Source organism: Somniosus microcephalus, chromosome 14 (assembly GCF_052327205.1).
Source record: "Somniosus microcephalus isolate GS21.2 chromosome 14, FLI_Smic_1.0, whole genome shotgun sequence".
Classification (NCBI taxonomy): Eukaryota; Metazoa; Chordata; class Chondrichthyes; order Squaliformes; family Somniosidae; genus Somniosus; species Somniosus microcephalus.
The window spans coordinates 48,749,292-48,765,413 of NC_141000.1; the positions used below are offsets into that span (position 1 = coordinate 48,749,292).

Consider the following 16,122-nt stretch of genomic DNA (forward strand, 5'->3'; position numbering starts at 1 on the left):
TGAAAGACAGCTGCCATGTGGGAGAGAGAAAAAAAAAGAAAAAGAAATAAATGGAAAAAAAGGAATAGGGGCAGAGGTTATGGCCTGAAATTGTTGAACTCGATGTTGAGTCCAGAAGGCTGTAAAGTGCCTAATCTAAAGATGAGGTGCTGTTCCTCGAGCTTACGTTGAGCTTTATTGGAGCAGGGTAAGAGGCCGAGGATGGTGAGGTCTGAGTGGGAGTGGAGCGGTGAATTAAAGTGACAGGCGACCGGAAGTTCAGGGTCACCCTTACGGACTGAACGGAAATGTTGCGCAAAGCGTCATCATGAAGTTGCACCATCCCACCACTTGTGGCACTGTAGTGTCTCCATCTTCCGTCACCCAGCTTCTGAGCCTGTACTCACGACTTTGTTGATTTGAGCTTTGAGCCCCACTCTCAGTGGAATTTTAATGCCTCCCTGCTTCCCTTGAAAATATTGTTTCAACCTGTATTGCTTGGCCGTAGGCCACTAATTTGAAAAAGGTCTGCGCACCAGCTGCCTCGCCCACTTGCTCCCCCTGCCCACTCTCCACTATTCCGCCAGTCTGTGGCTCAGCCCCGCTCCTTCCTCCCACTCCAGTCTTACTCTGTTTCTTGGATAACTGGCACAAACTGCAGCCTACCTGATGTGGGTCTTTGCTGTTCGGCTTCAGGTAAATAGTTTAAAAAAAAACTAGGCCCTATCTTCAAACTGCCCACTCCTTGCTCTTCTGCCGGTCTCCAGCCTCACTCCCACCTTCTGGCTGCTTTACTCCACTGACCACCTGCTCTGTGATCTCACTAAGTTTTAATAGTCCCATTCTCTACCATTTTCCTGGGTTCTCTCTTTTTTAATAACTCTATTCTTCTCTGATTGTTTTTTTCATTTTTATTGGCCCCATTGTGCTCAACTTTTATTTCTCTGCTCTTTTTAAAAACCACATTCTACATGGTAAACGTATGATTAAGACTTTTTCCAAGGAGAAAAGGATTTTTAAAAGAACTGTTCCAATAAAATCAGTGTTGCTTTAAAACAATGGCCCAGAAATTCGGGTCGGGGGCTTCCCGCGGGTGCAAGCCCCCGACCTGCACTTACAGATCGCGCTGACATTTGAAGACTGGGCCTGCGTGGATTTCCGGTCTGTGGCCCGGTTCAGCTCCCGGCACGCTGTGCGTGCGTGATCCAGTGGCGTACTTAGTGCGATGAGCCGGCTGGGATCACGTGAGCACTGGGCAACCAATGGGAGTTTACAAAAGTCCATTCATGAGTTAGACATAAGACCTGTCAAACTCATGAAAAGTCTGGGTGCCCAAAACACTACTTAAACTTTAAATAAAAGTTAAAAAAAACATTCCAATAATTAAATTAACTATTAATAACTTTACAAAACTATTGCAAACAATTATTCAAATTTCTGCCCAAAAAATATTTTCAAGAAATCGGGTCCAAAAATACACTTACCTTACTGTAAATTCTTTAAAAATAATAAACCTGTGGAAATTTTTTTTTAACTTTAATTATTAGACCACTTACCTTTTAAAACTAAGTCCTTACGTCTGCTTTTTAAAAGTGGAGGCCTTCACGCATGGACAAACCTGTCAAAAAAACGAAGTTCAAAACGTACGCGCTGCCTCAAACGTCGCAAGGGAACTGCCTCTTAACCCCTTGGTTCAGAGGAGAGGAAATGCCGGTTTTCTGCGCATGCGCTGTGCATGCTGAAATCCGGCACTTCCAACAGGCCCACGCGTGAGTACCCCGTCCGTACTCGCGCGTTGGGACCGGAATTACTGGGCCAATATATCCTCCGATTCACCATGAGCAACACCACGAGAGATCTACTCACAGTTAAAAAGAAACTCTATATGAGCTGGATTTTCTGGGGGATCAGTGGGCGTGGCAGGTCGGGTGGGAAAGTGTTTTTTTTCCCCCAGCGGGTTGGGACCCTGCTGTGAACCCGCCGCCATGCGCCTTTCCCCGAAGTCGGGTCTGTGAGCGCTGAGCAGACCTGACACGCAGCGGCGCGGGACCCAATTCAGGTAATTAGTGGCTTGTTTAGAGCCACTTAAGAATTTCAGCTCACTTGCATTTGACATCTTCATGGACCACGTCTGTCAAGCTGAGGCGGGAGTTCAGCGGCCATTGAATCAGCTATTGAGTTGACAGCTTAAAATGTACAATAAAAGCTCCCACCTTAGAGATATCTTCCCTCAGCCACAAGCATTTCCACAACAGATTCACCATGCTGCAAGTCTTTACACAAGTCTCCATCCAGTCAGACCTCATTATCTCTCTCACCATTGTCAGATTGCTTCTGTCATCTCTACTTCACCTGCCATCTATTCCATCAGCATGGATGCCCTTTATACTTTCTCACCTTGGTCCTCAGAATCCCACCACGATCAGCCCCAGCACCAGGCACACCAGCAGCACCAACAACACCACCACCAACCTTCTCCGCAATCACCTGATGTTGCACAGAAAAGAGGGCCTCAACACCCGACCACATTGCGGCCAGGGATGGCCTCACCATGGCCAGATTTACTTCACTTGACACTGTACACCCTGGCTGCCACATGATGCGCCAGGTTGATTCCACCCAACACCATAAAGCATCCCTACAATGCCCAAGCCATTCCATTGCGGCGGATACCGTTATGTCTCACCATGCATTTCAACTCACTAAGCCACTTCCAAAGGTGCACACAAATCTGTCCAAGAGCGCAAAGTGTTGTAAATAAAGATTTCAATGTTTGACACCACATTAACAGAAATTTTACATGAACATTGCATAAAACACCCAAGTGCCTACCCTTGTGAGACAGCCTGGGTGCAGTCCTGCACCTTTGTGCAGTGCTTGTCAGTGTTTTCTGCACTTCAATGCTGTAGAACACTGACAGCAACAATGTCAAAATAAAGTTGACCATGGTCCCTTTAAGAGAACCAGTTGATGACGCGTCATCAAATGATGTCACCAGACCCGCTTCCTCTAATTGGCTGGGAACCGTGCTCGGTGGGCTTAACAAGCCCAATCTAGGGAAATTCATTTCAGAGGCCGGGATGGCGACCGCAGCGAAGTCGGGACCCGCCACCGACGTCGCCCGCCACAGACCCGCCGAGGTCAGCAAAACTGCGGCCTATGTGTGCATGACTCTGATCTTCCTCTAGCAGCAGGTTCTGTAACAAGGATGACAGCAACCCCAAAGTGAGTGATATTTAAAGCGCTCAGTACCAGCCAGCTGCTATCTTCATTATAGCATTATAAATGTAATGGGCCTGAATTTGCAGTATGAGGCTTCCCGCGGATGCCTCCGAACCGCAATAAAACTCCGCACCTACCTGATGCTCCTGGATCCACGGTGATTCGCGCTCCTGGGCCTGCGGGTGTACGCCTGTGTAAAGGCCCACGTATCCCAGGGGCGCATGCGGGGTTCGTAAGCATCCCTGATACCATATGGGCCGGACCAACCAATCAGAAAGGGGATTCTCATTATGCTTATGGGGATTCCATTTACATAAGCTTAATAGGAATCACCCAAAAAATACATTTTAACAACTCTGAAATTTAAAAAAATCATTACGTTTAAAATTAATTAAAATACAATGTAATTAAACATTTAAAACAAAAAATTAATTTTTTGAAAAATAAATTTAAACATTTTTCATGGGGCCAAAATAGCAAACTTATTTTACAGGTTTTTGAATTTTAAAATGATTTTTAAAATTTTATTTTAATATTTATTTTCACCCTTACACTAGTAAAAGAAGGCCGTACGCCTGCTTTTACCAGGCATAAGAGTTTCATGGGCATTCGCTGGGCGAGAGTTGGACAAATCTCGCCAGAGAATGTCCATTTCCTGGGGAGGCAGAGGATCTGTCGAGAAGATTCTTGACAGATCGCAAGTTCCGGGTTTTCGCGCATGTAACGGCCGTATCCGGGACTATATATTTGGATTTTCAAAAGGCCTTCGATAAGGTACGGCATAGTCGACTCATAATGAAGGTCAGAGCATGTGGAGTCAAGGGACAAGTAGCAGAATGGATAGAAAGCTGGCTAAAAAATAGGAAACCGAGTTGGGGTTAAGGGTAGTTACTCAGACTGGAAAAGGTGGAAGGTGGTGCTGGGACCACTGTTGTTCACCATTTACATCAGCGATTTGGACTCGGGGATCGGAAGTGCAATTTCAAAATTTGTGAATGATACCAAATTAGGGGGTATAGTTCATACAAAGGAAGACTGCGACAAAATACAAAAAGACATTAATAAACTTACAGGATGTGTAATTGGCAAATGAACTTCAATATAGGTAAGTGTGATGTACATTTTGGTAGGTCAAAGAGTTGTGTTTTAAGCAGGATTTTAAAGGAGGAGTGAGAGATATATAGATGGAGGGAATTCCACTGCATGGTGCCTCGGCAGCTGAAGCATTGCCACCACTTGTGGAGTAAAGGGATGCACAAGAGGGGCCGGAGTCTGAGTAATGGAGAGTTGAGGATTGAAGGGCTGGAGGAGGTTACAGAAATAGGGAGGGGGTGAGACCATGGTGAGATTTCAGCTCAAGGATGAGAATTTTAAATTTGAGATGCTAGGGGATTAGGATCCAATGGGCTTGATTTTGTCAGCCCCGAGGAGGCGGGTATAGAGGCGGGACTGCCGGTAAAGTTGCAGAAAGTGGGGGAGGATGGCAAACCCTCCCCCATCCCGCCTCCGTGTCCTTTTGCCAGGAGGCGGGATGCCGTCCTGCCCCGGGTCCCATCCTCGAGGCGGGAAAGGGATTAAATCCTTTTAACTGCCTGTTAACAGGTAGTTAACGGGCAGAAAAAAGGATTAGTCCCATTTTACCTTTTCAAGTGCAGGCTTCCCGACCTTGGAGAACCCCGCCGGGGTGGGGGAGTTGAGTAGGAGGTCTGCGGGGGTCGGAGGGGTCTGAAAGTGCAATGTAGAGGTGAATGATGGGTGCAAGTGTGGAGTGGTAAGTATGTGGGGAGGTGAGTGTAAAGTGTTATAAAATGTTCACTTATCTTTGTTTCTGCCTACAGCCTTCAGCCACGGTGGTTCCGGAGTCCCGACATCTTTGTTGTAGATTTCACAGACTGGCTGTTGGATCCTCCGAACCAACAGTCAGCTGATTTCTACAAACTAGAAAGGTTTGATGAGACCTGAATACAAGTGCTCATCAAACTACACCGAAAGTCAGTGTTTGATGGCTTCACAGAGCTGTCAAATGCTGACATTCCTTCTTTCAAGAAGTCTTGACAGATGGCACGTCAGACGTTGACGTGCTCTGTCAGTGACTTCTCCCTAATTGCAGGGCGGGCTTAGCAAGGTCAATCAGGGGAAAATCTCGCTGGTTGGCCAGAGGCTGATGGAGGCGGGACTTAGACCCGACAAGCAGCAGTCCCGCCTCCAGCACATCTCCATTCACAAAATCCAGCCCCACGTAGATCAGAGAGGATGGGTGACCGGGACTTGATGTGGGATTGAATATGGGCAGCAAAGTTTTGGATCAGCTGAAATTTACAGGGTGGAGGATTGGAGGCCGACCAGGAGAGCATTGGATTAATTAAGTCAAAGGAGCTCTTTATATTTTTAGTTTGAAACAATAAACATACATAAATAAGGCCCTGGAGCAGAATGCAATACTCAGAGGTTTAATTTCCTCTGGTAGCATACTGGTTAATGCATTTGCATAAAATTAATGTACATAATTAAAATAGTCATTAAGATAGCACAAAAGGAATTTTACATGAGCACAATAACCAAAAGCACTTGCAGAGGAAATTAAACCATCAAGTGTTTAAGAATTAATTCTCTATTCAAATGACATCTTTCTTACAAACATAAATCTGTTAACATCAGTGGTGTTTTTATCCGATTACCTTTGTGTTGTTGATGTCATTTTAATATAATTTACTGAGAGGATGAGTGGGAGGTGGACAGAGTATCTGAAATAACCTGATACTAATAGCACTCCTAAAGGAATTCAATCCCTGCTTCCCCAGAGGGATTTTCTACTGTTCTTCATGTTGGTTCTTGTGTTGTGAAATGAATTAGGCAGCTGTTAGATCCATGCAAAACAGCTGACGCCACATTGTAGGGAACCTGCCTACAAATGATATAGGTAATGGTGACTGGTACTGCCATGTGGGGACAGGATACTTTCTGTAAAAGGTTTTTTTCATGAAAATAACATCACTTCATAAGAGTAACCTGTTAAGTGCATGTTTTATTTATTTTAAAAGTGACATTTTGCTAAATGTGGGGCAGGTCCAATTTCCCCTTCCATTAACAGGTAATTCCCTGTAAGAATGGTGGTGGAAAGTACATCTGCGCAAGTCTGAACAAGTAGTTGATGATTAGTTTGTGTTTGTTTGAGAGAATGAGCTTGTGTGTGTGCAAATCATGAGTACTGTCGTCGCGAGAAAGGTTATCGGTGTTGGAGGGGTGGTGTCTACTTAAAATATTTTTATACATGTGCGCATGCTGGTTGAAAGTGAGGGTAATCTACAAGTCAGTGTTAATTTAATTAAATAATAACTTTTCAATAGAAAAATTGCAAAAGATGCTGGGTTTTTTTGCTTGATCTCTATGGCAGATGCTGAATATTGTTAGGAAACTAGAATGTACCATCAGGATGCTGGGTAGGTTTGATCATTATGACCTCTGAAATTGAATTTGTAAAAAGACACTGATATGAATAATAATGTTAAAATTTAAATGTTAATGAGAACGGTGATTAGTCTTAATAACCTTGTTCCTTAAGTCGAGGTAGCATCGCTGGGTGTGCTGCTAAGGAGATATGAAGGATGCTGTTGTACATTTAAAGAGATTGAGAGTAGCTGTTCATGAACTAAAGCAAACCTAATAGTTACCGGTAAATGAAATACAAAACATTGAGGTAGAAATTAGTCTGGGCCCAGACTCGACACTGTGGAGGCAGCATGTGTTTGAACCAAGAGGCCCGAGGATCGATAGAAATTGGTCTCCGGGCCTCCTCTGAATAATTGGGGTGAGGTGCCGGCGCTGATCGCATCTCCATAGGCTGCTCGCCTGACAAAGAAAGCCAATCGCTGGCCACCTTTCCCACCGGTAGCAGCCCTCGAGTAAGTATTGGGAGGGAGGTGTTGGAGCCAGCTGCAGTGTTGAGGGGTGCGGGGTGGTGATTGCGATGCCTGTGGAGTTGGGGGCACAATCCTGCACCTCCTGTCTCCACAGGAAGGGGTTTTGGAAAGAAACATGGTTTTAAAGTTACTTTTCATTGGCGGCCACGGAGGTCACTGAAGAATCCTGAGCAGTGCGGTGCTCATCGGGAACTAGTTTTGAAAAGGTGTTCTTCGATAGGTCTTAGTACCCTCATTAACATAATCAAGGTGCCTGTTTAAGGTATGCGCCCGGGCACCTGAAAAACGGGCCCCACAAATTTAGCAGCGGGACCAACGCCTGTGCAGATTGGGCACGCAGTCATCTTACTGCTAAATTAGTTTGCTTTGTACCTATTTTACACTTGAAAAACGGGTGCAACATATAACAATTTATACCCCATCCAATCTAGGGGTTCGGGTGATGTTATAAGCCCAAAGGGTGGGGTGGTGGGGGGGGGGAGCGGTGGGTGCTGGAATGGTTTATGTGTACTTTTAGATTGGATTACTTGCTTAAATTCACATAAAAGTATCAGTTACACTTGTAATATGCATCAAATAGCAAATTCTGTTCAAACTAGTTTTTCTTCCTGTTATGGCAATCCATTTCTTTGACAACGAGTGTTACTTGAGTTTGAAAGCAGTGACATAGAACAAAGCTAATTGTCAATTTGTGATTTATGAGCTGAAGATATATTGGGTCACATAACCTGCAGAATTACCTATTTTCTTTTTATAGATTTGTCATTGGTATATATTAGAATCGAGTAACTGTAAAAATTGGGGGTGGGGGGGGAAATGCCTATTTTGTCACATTTACAGAATCTTGCTTGGCATTTAGCCTAACAAAAATGAATTCAGTACACGAGAGATGCAATCCTGTGATATTTGCTCCATAAATGATGCTTTCTAGTCTTTTGCTCGCAAGGTTTAGATGTCAAGTAGTGATCTCACATCACTCAGGAGCAGCAGCTGTTGTTTCCCACTTCAGTTGTTACCAGTATTATTACAGTGAGACTCAAAAAGCGAGATGATAACAGCAGTGAGCACCAAATATTATGTATATATTGAGTTAATGGAGTAGCCGGCCATAATAATAATTAGAATTTGCAAAAATGGACTTTAATACCAATAAAAAAACATCAACATTTGAATGTTAGGGTTTTTTTGATTGGATTATTTCAATAAAATTGCTGAGTCAAAAGGAAAATGCATTACATTTAAATGGTATCTGAGAGTGGGTAAATCGTTACTGTATATATGACAAATGAGTGACTTCAACGCAACATAAATGTGAGCAGCATCGTACCCAAAATTCTAAGGAAAACATGGTAACTACAAATATGAGCTTTGACATAAATGTTTAAAGTCATTAACAGAGGCAGGATGTGCAATGTTTCCAGTTATGGATTTTAGCACTCTCTGGTATATCCGGATGATGACTCTTGATGGGCTATGGAACAGTATTGATACATGAGTTCCCTTTGCGAGATTGTCTCCTCGCACGAATGCAAAGAAGATGCCTGTTGGTATGGAGTCAGATTGAGAGAAATGTGAGAGAGAAAAAGTATCCATAAAAACGGTTGCGCTGAATAAATGTACTGAGTGCCCCATAGTAGTACAGGAAACTCTTTTTTATCCGGCACAGACGGGACCGGTGTGGTGCCGGTTTATCAAAAAGTCCGGATTACAGAGAGTTATAGTTAAAAGGTACGAGAGCTCGTACACAGCAACAAATCCAAGCTTCCCTGTTGCTTAGCAACAGCTGCAAGAAGCCCGACCACAGACCAAGCGTCCCTGTTCCTTAGCAACAAGTGCAGGAACCTCCGATTACACAGCCAAGAATCAAGAAACGGCCACTAATATGAAGAAAAACTTAACTGAACCTACTCCTGAATTTTGCCGGTTAACCGAGATTTCCAGTTGTTTGGGTGCCGGTAAATCGAGAGTTTCCTGTAGTTGCTGTTGTAAGCATTAATTAATTCAGTTGGTAGCTGAGTGAGAAGTTTGAGAGCTCAAGCTCTGCCTGGAGAGGTCTGCACCATATCCAACACTGGCATCCTAGTGCAGTGGAAAGGAGGTGCTAATATATTGGGTAACGCTGTCATTGAGATGAGATGTTAACCTCATCTGTGTGCCCTGGTGAAGGATAGATACCAAATCGCACTAGATATCAATGAGCTTTCCAGTATTCCCAATAGAAAGCTCAAATGAATATATTTCTGTCCCCTAATGATGGCACTCGATCTGAGACAACGTTGAACTGTTTGTCTTCATTCTCATATTCAGTTGTTTGCATGGAAGTGTTTAACTCTACAGTGTCAATGTGGAACAGTACATTCATCTACAGTGTTGTTTCTTTTTTTCCTTTCCTTTCATCTTTTCTACCTATCACTAAAGGGAGGGATGCCCCTGGAAAGCAAGTGAAAGAGGTTGGTGAGACAAACTCACTGCCAGAGCAATGCTGCTTAGACATGCCTGCTTCTTCCATTTATTACTGGCATATGCAGTAGATGTGTATTTATGTGCATTTCACACTTGTCGTCAGTCTTAACTACTAATAAGTATAGGCCTGCACTGTTAGTCCACTGGTGCAGCTATTCAGCTTGTAAAAATGCTTGCTAAATAACAGCAGCTAATCAGAGGTTGTCCTAACATGCTTTCTTTTTTATATCTGTGTGGTATAGTATAAATAATTCTACCCTGTGACACCCCAGGTTTCAAGTTTATGTGGAGCTTACATTGTTCATGTATTTTTAATTCACATGGAAAAAAGATTGATAGTAAACAAAATGAACTTTAAGAAGAGATGAATATTTATCCATGGCCTACTGCTAACATGTTGAGCGAGATATATATTTGCCATGCTGGGAAACCAGAGCTATAAAATTGGGTGATTGTTGTTAATTGTTGTTATGCATCACCTACCCAGACGCTTGCTGTTTCACACCATATTGTAGAGTTGCCTCACATGGCAGTAAAGATCCCATGAGAAAAGCAGAAAAAATGCCTGTTATTATGCATTGACAAGATGTTTCCTCTTGCTAGCCCTTAAAAATCACAAGTAAAATGAATTCTAATAATGTGATTAGTTGTACAATGCAAAACAACCTTAAATTTGGCCTATTATGAAGCGCTGTAAATGCCAGCATAGAAAACCAGCAAATGCTGACCAACAGCTTCCAAACAGCTCACATAGCCCCAAAAAGTTTGACCACTCCAAACAGGCCTGGTTTATAAGCCTATGACATGTGAAAAGCTTTATAGCTCAGGCTGTAGTTGTACTCAACATTCCTTCACCAGCATTGGAGAAAACAAAACGCATGTTCATGAAAGTCTAAAAGGAGAAGTACAAATATGAGGGCACAAAATTGGTAATACATTTCAATAGGGGGATAGGGGAAGGGATCTGTCTGGGACATGTTCCCCAGAAAATGGTGGATTCTTTTATTAGGACATTCACCTTAAAAGAAACTACAACCAGTAAACCCACTCTTGATACATTTCTTTCTACAGATGACCTGTTGTGAAGTCAGGTGCATCAGAAATAATGCAAAGCACATTTAAAAATTATATTCACAAAAACCAGAAGTATTGATACTTAGTGGAATTGACAGGACAGGTGTGCGGGATCCATTTTATACTGAAATTGTCCTTGATGTGCTTGAAGCTCATGGTAAAGGCCCAGCTTCTTACTCATCATTCATGTAATTAAACAAATCTTAAAAATGCGATTTGCTGCTTGATTAATTTTCTTTCTGTATAACAATAAAATCACAGTAAACTGTTTGGACTGATTTAGATCTGAAGTTTTCACAATAGTGACAAATTGCTAATCTAGGCTTGGGAAACAGTTAAATACCGGTGAGGTTTAGAATCCCCCTTCAACCATTACTGCCAAGTGAAGCAGCCACAAGCATCAGCACCAGAATATTCTAACGCTTGCTTCCTGTTTGTTGTACCGAGTACCCAGTGTTAGCAAAAGAAAAATCTGTCTTTGTGATTGCTTATTTAAAATTGCATCTTCTCTGTAATATATTTCCACAACTGCCAAATGTTCACTTGCAAAGCTTTCTGCTTTTAATGTGAAATTTGATTTTTTTTAAATATTTCTTTCATTAAAGAAATGCATGAGACTCTTGGCATTTATTTCAAGAAAAATAATCTCAATGGTTATTTCATAAAAGTAATTTTTCTAAATTATAGAATAAATTTTGTTATATAAGATATATATAAAGTGTGAAATTCCTTCTTTCAATTATGTGAAAAGAAAAGTGGGTGTTAGTATAAAATGTTTTTAGTAAATTTTCAGCAGGAGGATTTCTTCTCTAAAATTCCCTGATTGTCGTGCTTTCAACATTAAAAAGTCCTCAACAGTGTTTATGGACTACTTAACTTTAGGATGATTCCCTCGAGATAACATAACAGTCAGATGGAACACGTAACAAGAATTATGTTTAAATCATAAGAAGATAAACTTGATTCAAACTGCAAAAAAGTAATTTGGCAGTTGCACCAAGACCATAATTGGCAAAATCGCTGTTATGAAACTCGTAAAGCTTTGGAGCAGAAACACTGGCACTTATTTTTATGGTATATAATAGTCATTGATTGTAACCGCTCTTTGCAGCAATGGGCTAATCTTGTCATGATCAAGGCAATTCGGAGTGTCACAAGGAACAGTTTATTTGAACACAACACTGGTTGCTCCCTGTGTAGCTTTGCAGCGTGAAAGAAGATAGTATTTTTATTGTTGACCTGTACTGGCCACATTTTCAATGGTCAAAAATCAAATCTGTTTCAGCTATAGATATCTCACCAAGCATTTTGGTGGGTTTTAAGGGAATAAGATGGAATTCTGTAAGCACCAGTTACATTTTTGAGTTAACAATTAGTCATAGTGAAAAGTTATTCATTTTTAAATCAGCTCAGTGTACATTGAAAATGTAACAAGTAACCGTAGTTTTGTTAAACAACTCGCACAGGTACATCCCCAATCCTCATGTACTTACTTGCCACCAGGATTACTGGTTAGCAATCAGGAATGGGAAGCCCAGAATATGTTTCCTTCCCTAGTTCAGGGGCACTGAGGCTAGATGTAGCATCACTAATGGCAACAAGTTCAACAGTAACGGTGCTAATGGCACATCAGTTGGAATTAGTTAACTCAGATAAGGGAATTGAACCTGGGGCCGCCTTGGTTTGCACTCTCAGTACCACACAAGGGAGTGGTTTGACCCACTAATCCATCGAAAAGCTTACGAATGTGCTACTTAATTGGAGGGAAAGGTTTTAGAGAGGTTCCTGGAATTCGTCTGTTGAGACTTGTGTTGGAATGCATTTTACTCAGCTTTGATTTTTGATCAATAGAATCATAACCATAAGAGGTCACCAAAAGAAAAACTATCTTTTATTTCAAATTGTCTCTTGAGTCTTTTAGCTAATTCTCTAATTAATTCAAAGTTAAAAATCATGATGTCATCTCTTACCTTCTCAAGTACAGGACACCTTGCACCATTACAGTTGATCTTTGCTTATTCACAACACATATCTCCAGTCAAGTCCTACGATAGACGGAGGGGGAACTGTAAAAGTGAAATTTAATGCTACCGTGCCCATGCATATACACCCAAAATAAAAACCATTGGAGGAATTAATTTTGATTAGTCATCCCTTGAATTTATTTCTTTGCAGAAAATATCATGATTTCTAACGCATTGATAAAATTCACACTCATCTGCTTAGTATGGCGCTATGAAGTCATAACCCACTCATCCAGAGCTGCTCAACCCCGTCCCCTGCACTCCAAGGGTGTAAGGTGAGGGGTAACTGCTGCAAGGCCTGTCCGAAGTGACCCTGGTAATCCTCTCTGGTTTCTTTACCTCTGCAGGTAACAATGTAGGCAGTCTCTTCCATATGGTGGACGACCTGGGCCGAGCAATGGAAACCTTGGTGACGGTCATGACCGACGACGAGACAGCAGAGTAACCAGATGTGCTTTATCACAACATTGGCTTCAGATGTCAAGCATGGTTTTTATATGTTCATACAAAATATAAATGGATTGGACCGTACAGGTTTACAAGTTTAAAAAAAAAGAAAACATCTATTTTTTTGTGAAAGGTAGTGGTAATATACTGTAGATTTCAGTAGTTTCCTAAGTCTGTTATTGTTTTGTTAACAATGGCAGGTTTTACAGTTCTATGCAATTGTACAAAAGAATAGAATGAAAACATATAAAATCTTGGTAGCTACATACCTTGCCATTTCTTTGTATGGAACGTGTTTCGGATTGTTAAATTTGTAACAATTATGAAGATTGTTCACTAAAAGGGTGCTTTCTAACAAAATATACATAATTTTATTGTTTATAAACCCCCATCCCCAGAACAAGACAATTTTGAAATTGTAAGAGGTAATGCATTTGTCTTTGCAAATTACAGCTCTAATCAAATAAGAAAAAATGTTCATGATCAGTGTTATTTTTTTCTTCTTAATCAGTAAACTATTGTAGCACATAGCAGTACCAAAACTCTTTATCTGACATTCATTCACAAATCTCCATTTTTTTTAATGAAATGCCAGGAATGAATCGCTGCATCTCCCAGGAAATCACAATCACTCAAGCATAACAGCCACATGTGGGAGAGCTTTTATTTGTTAGGCATTAGATACCTTTATCCACAAAAATCAGTCATTAACTACCATGTTATTTCTACCTCATTTTTTTTTGTTTTTGGATAAATTTTACCACAGATTAAATACAGGTTAAGTTGTAATTCGAAACAAAAATTCTTAAATTTAAAAGTTAGATGCATAAAATCTTCCCATAGACTTCTCAAATTAAATCACACAAATAGCCTTTCCATGATCGGACAGAAGTTTTCAAGAGCATATGTGGCTGTTTGTAGTTACATTATCTTTCTAAGGCAACCTCGAAACAACTTTTTTAAGGCGTCATCAGTTTTCTAATCCATTTAAATAAGGTACAAACTAAGGGTTAGTTTACTACAGATGTTGCCGCTAAAATAGGTATTTGCTTGCAGCAACTGTGTTCTTGGTTGTGATTTCATTAAATAGAATATTAGTTTTTTGGGGTGAGTCAGAAAAAAAAAGATGCAAAATATGAATTATTATTACCTTAAAAATATCATGAGAAACATTTGAGTTCACTTTGTATGACCTGAATGTATTTGACTATGGAAGTAATCAGTATAACTTGGTGCATAAATATCACTATGGCATGTTATGTCATTTTAACCAGTATTGTTTGTTATTCAAATATCATCATAATATATTGCATTATGCATTATATTAACATCTTCAATACATATACTAATTGTTTTGTAAAGTATATTTTCCTGCATAATCACCACATATCAAGTTCCACACAATATATGCCTTACTATTGTATTATATATTGCTTTACTGTGTATACAAATAAAGCACGCAGTTATATTACTTATATTGGTTCTTTATTTACATGTTGTAGCGCAAAGTGCGCTATTTGGTTTCAGTCTTAAAAACTGTCGTCTTCTTAGGCAGTCCCTCGGAACTGAGGATGACTTGCTTCCACACTAAAAATGAGTTCTCAGGTGACTGATGAGTCCATTGCGGGACCTACGGTCTCTGTCACAGGTGGGGCAGACGGTGGTTGAAGGGGCGGGTGGGTGGGGTGCTTGGGTTGACGTGCGCTCCTTCTGCTGCTTGCGCTTGGCTTCCACTTGCTCCCGGCGAAAAGACTCAAGGTGTTCGGCGCCTTCCCGGATGCTTCTCCTCCACTTTGTGCGGTCTTGGGCCAGGGATTCCCAGGTGTCGGTGGGGATGTTGCACTTTTTCAAGGAGGCTTTGAGGGTGTCCTTGAAGTGTTTCCTCTACCCACCTGGGACACTCTTGCTGTGTCGGAGCTCCGAGTAGAGCGCTTGTTTTAGGAGTCTCGTATCAGGCATGCGGACGATGTGGCCCGTCCATCAGAACTGATCGAGCGTGGTCAAAGCTTCGATGCTGGGGATGTTGACCTGAACGAGAACGCTGACGTTGGTGCGCCTATCTTGCCACTGTAATGCTAAGAAGAAACCGTTAATATTTATTGATTAGATTATGGTCAATAGTGATACTTTGTAAGGTGCTAATTTCTCCACTCATCAGTTCTTCATGATATGACCACTGTGGCTGGGATGAACCTGTTAAGTGAAACCTGTAAAGTACGGACACCTTAGGGACTGGCAACATCTGTTTTTTTGCAGGTGTCCTTATTTTCAAAATGGTCATTGTATGTACTGTAAAAATTTTCCCAACAACCTTGAAGAACCAGTTGAGAGTATCAGGGTATGGTAGCATGGTGGTTGTGTTACTGGACTAGTATGTCAGCAGGCCTGGACTAATAATCCATGAGACATGAGTTCAAATCCCACCACAGGTAGCTGGGGAATTTAAATTCAATCAATTAAATAAATCTGGAATTAAAATCAGTACTGGTGACCATGAAACTACCGGATTGTCGTAAAAACCCCTCTGGTTCACTAATGTCCTTTAGGGAAGGAAATCTGCTATCCTTACCCGGTCTGGCCTATATGTGACTCCAGACCCTCAGCAATGTGGTTGATTCTTAACTGCTCTCCGCGGTTCAAGAAAGCAACTCACCACCACTTTCCCAAGGGCAACTAGGGATGGGCAATAAATGCCAGCCTTGCCAACGATGCCCACATCCCATGAACGAAGAAAAAAAAATGATCAGCACCTAATCAGCTGCAACAATGCTAAGAATCCCCCTCACACCAATTTTCAGCTCTGTTCACTTAACACTTTTGAAGTCTAATTTACTGTTTCATTTCAAACTGCTCTCACTTGGAGCAGAGTGTAACTTCAGCAATGAACTGCATTTCTTAGTTCTACTTACCAGCATTAGGGCAGTCACAGGACAAAGAAATGATATGATGACAGGTTGTGCATGTATATTGAAGCTTCCAAAGGCAAACCTTAG

At 41.5% G+C, this 16,122-nt stretch overlaps 1 protein-coding gene across 10 annotated transcripts in view; it reads left to right on the forward strand.

The window, feature by feature from the left end:
• The window catches only part of dmd (dystrophin), a 2,562,635-nt gene extending 2,548,035 nt beyond the window's left edge, over positions 1–14,600 (forward strand). For all 10 annotated transcript variants that reach the window (XM_086007360.1, XM_086007362.1, XM_086007361.1 and 7 more), the window contains one exon: positions 13,030–14,600. In XM_086007360.1, the coding sequence (XP_085863486.1) occupies positions 13,030–13,127 (98 nt within the window). In that variant the 3' untranslated portion in view covers positions 13,128–14,600. The remainder of the gene's footprint in view (positions 1–13,029) is intronic.
• The last annotated feature ends 1,522 nt before the right edge of the window (positions 14,601–16,122 follow it).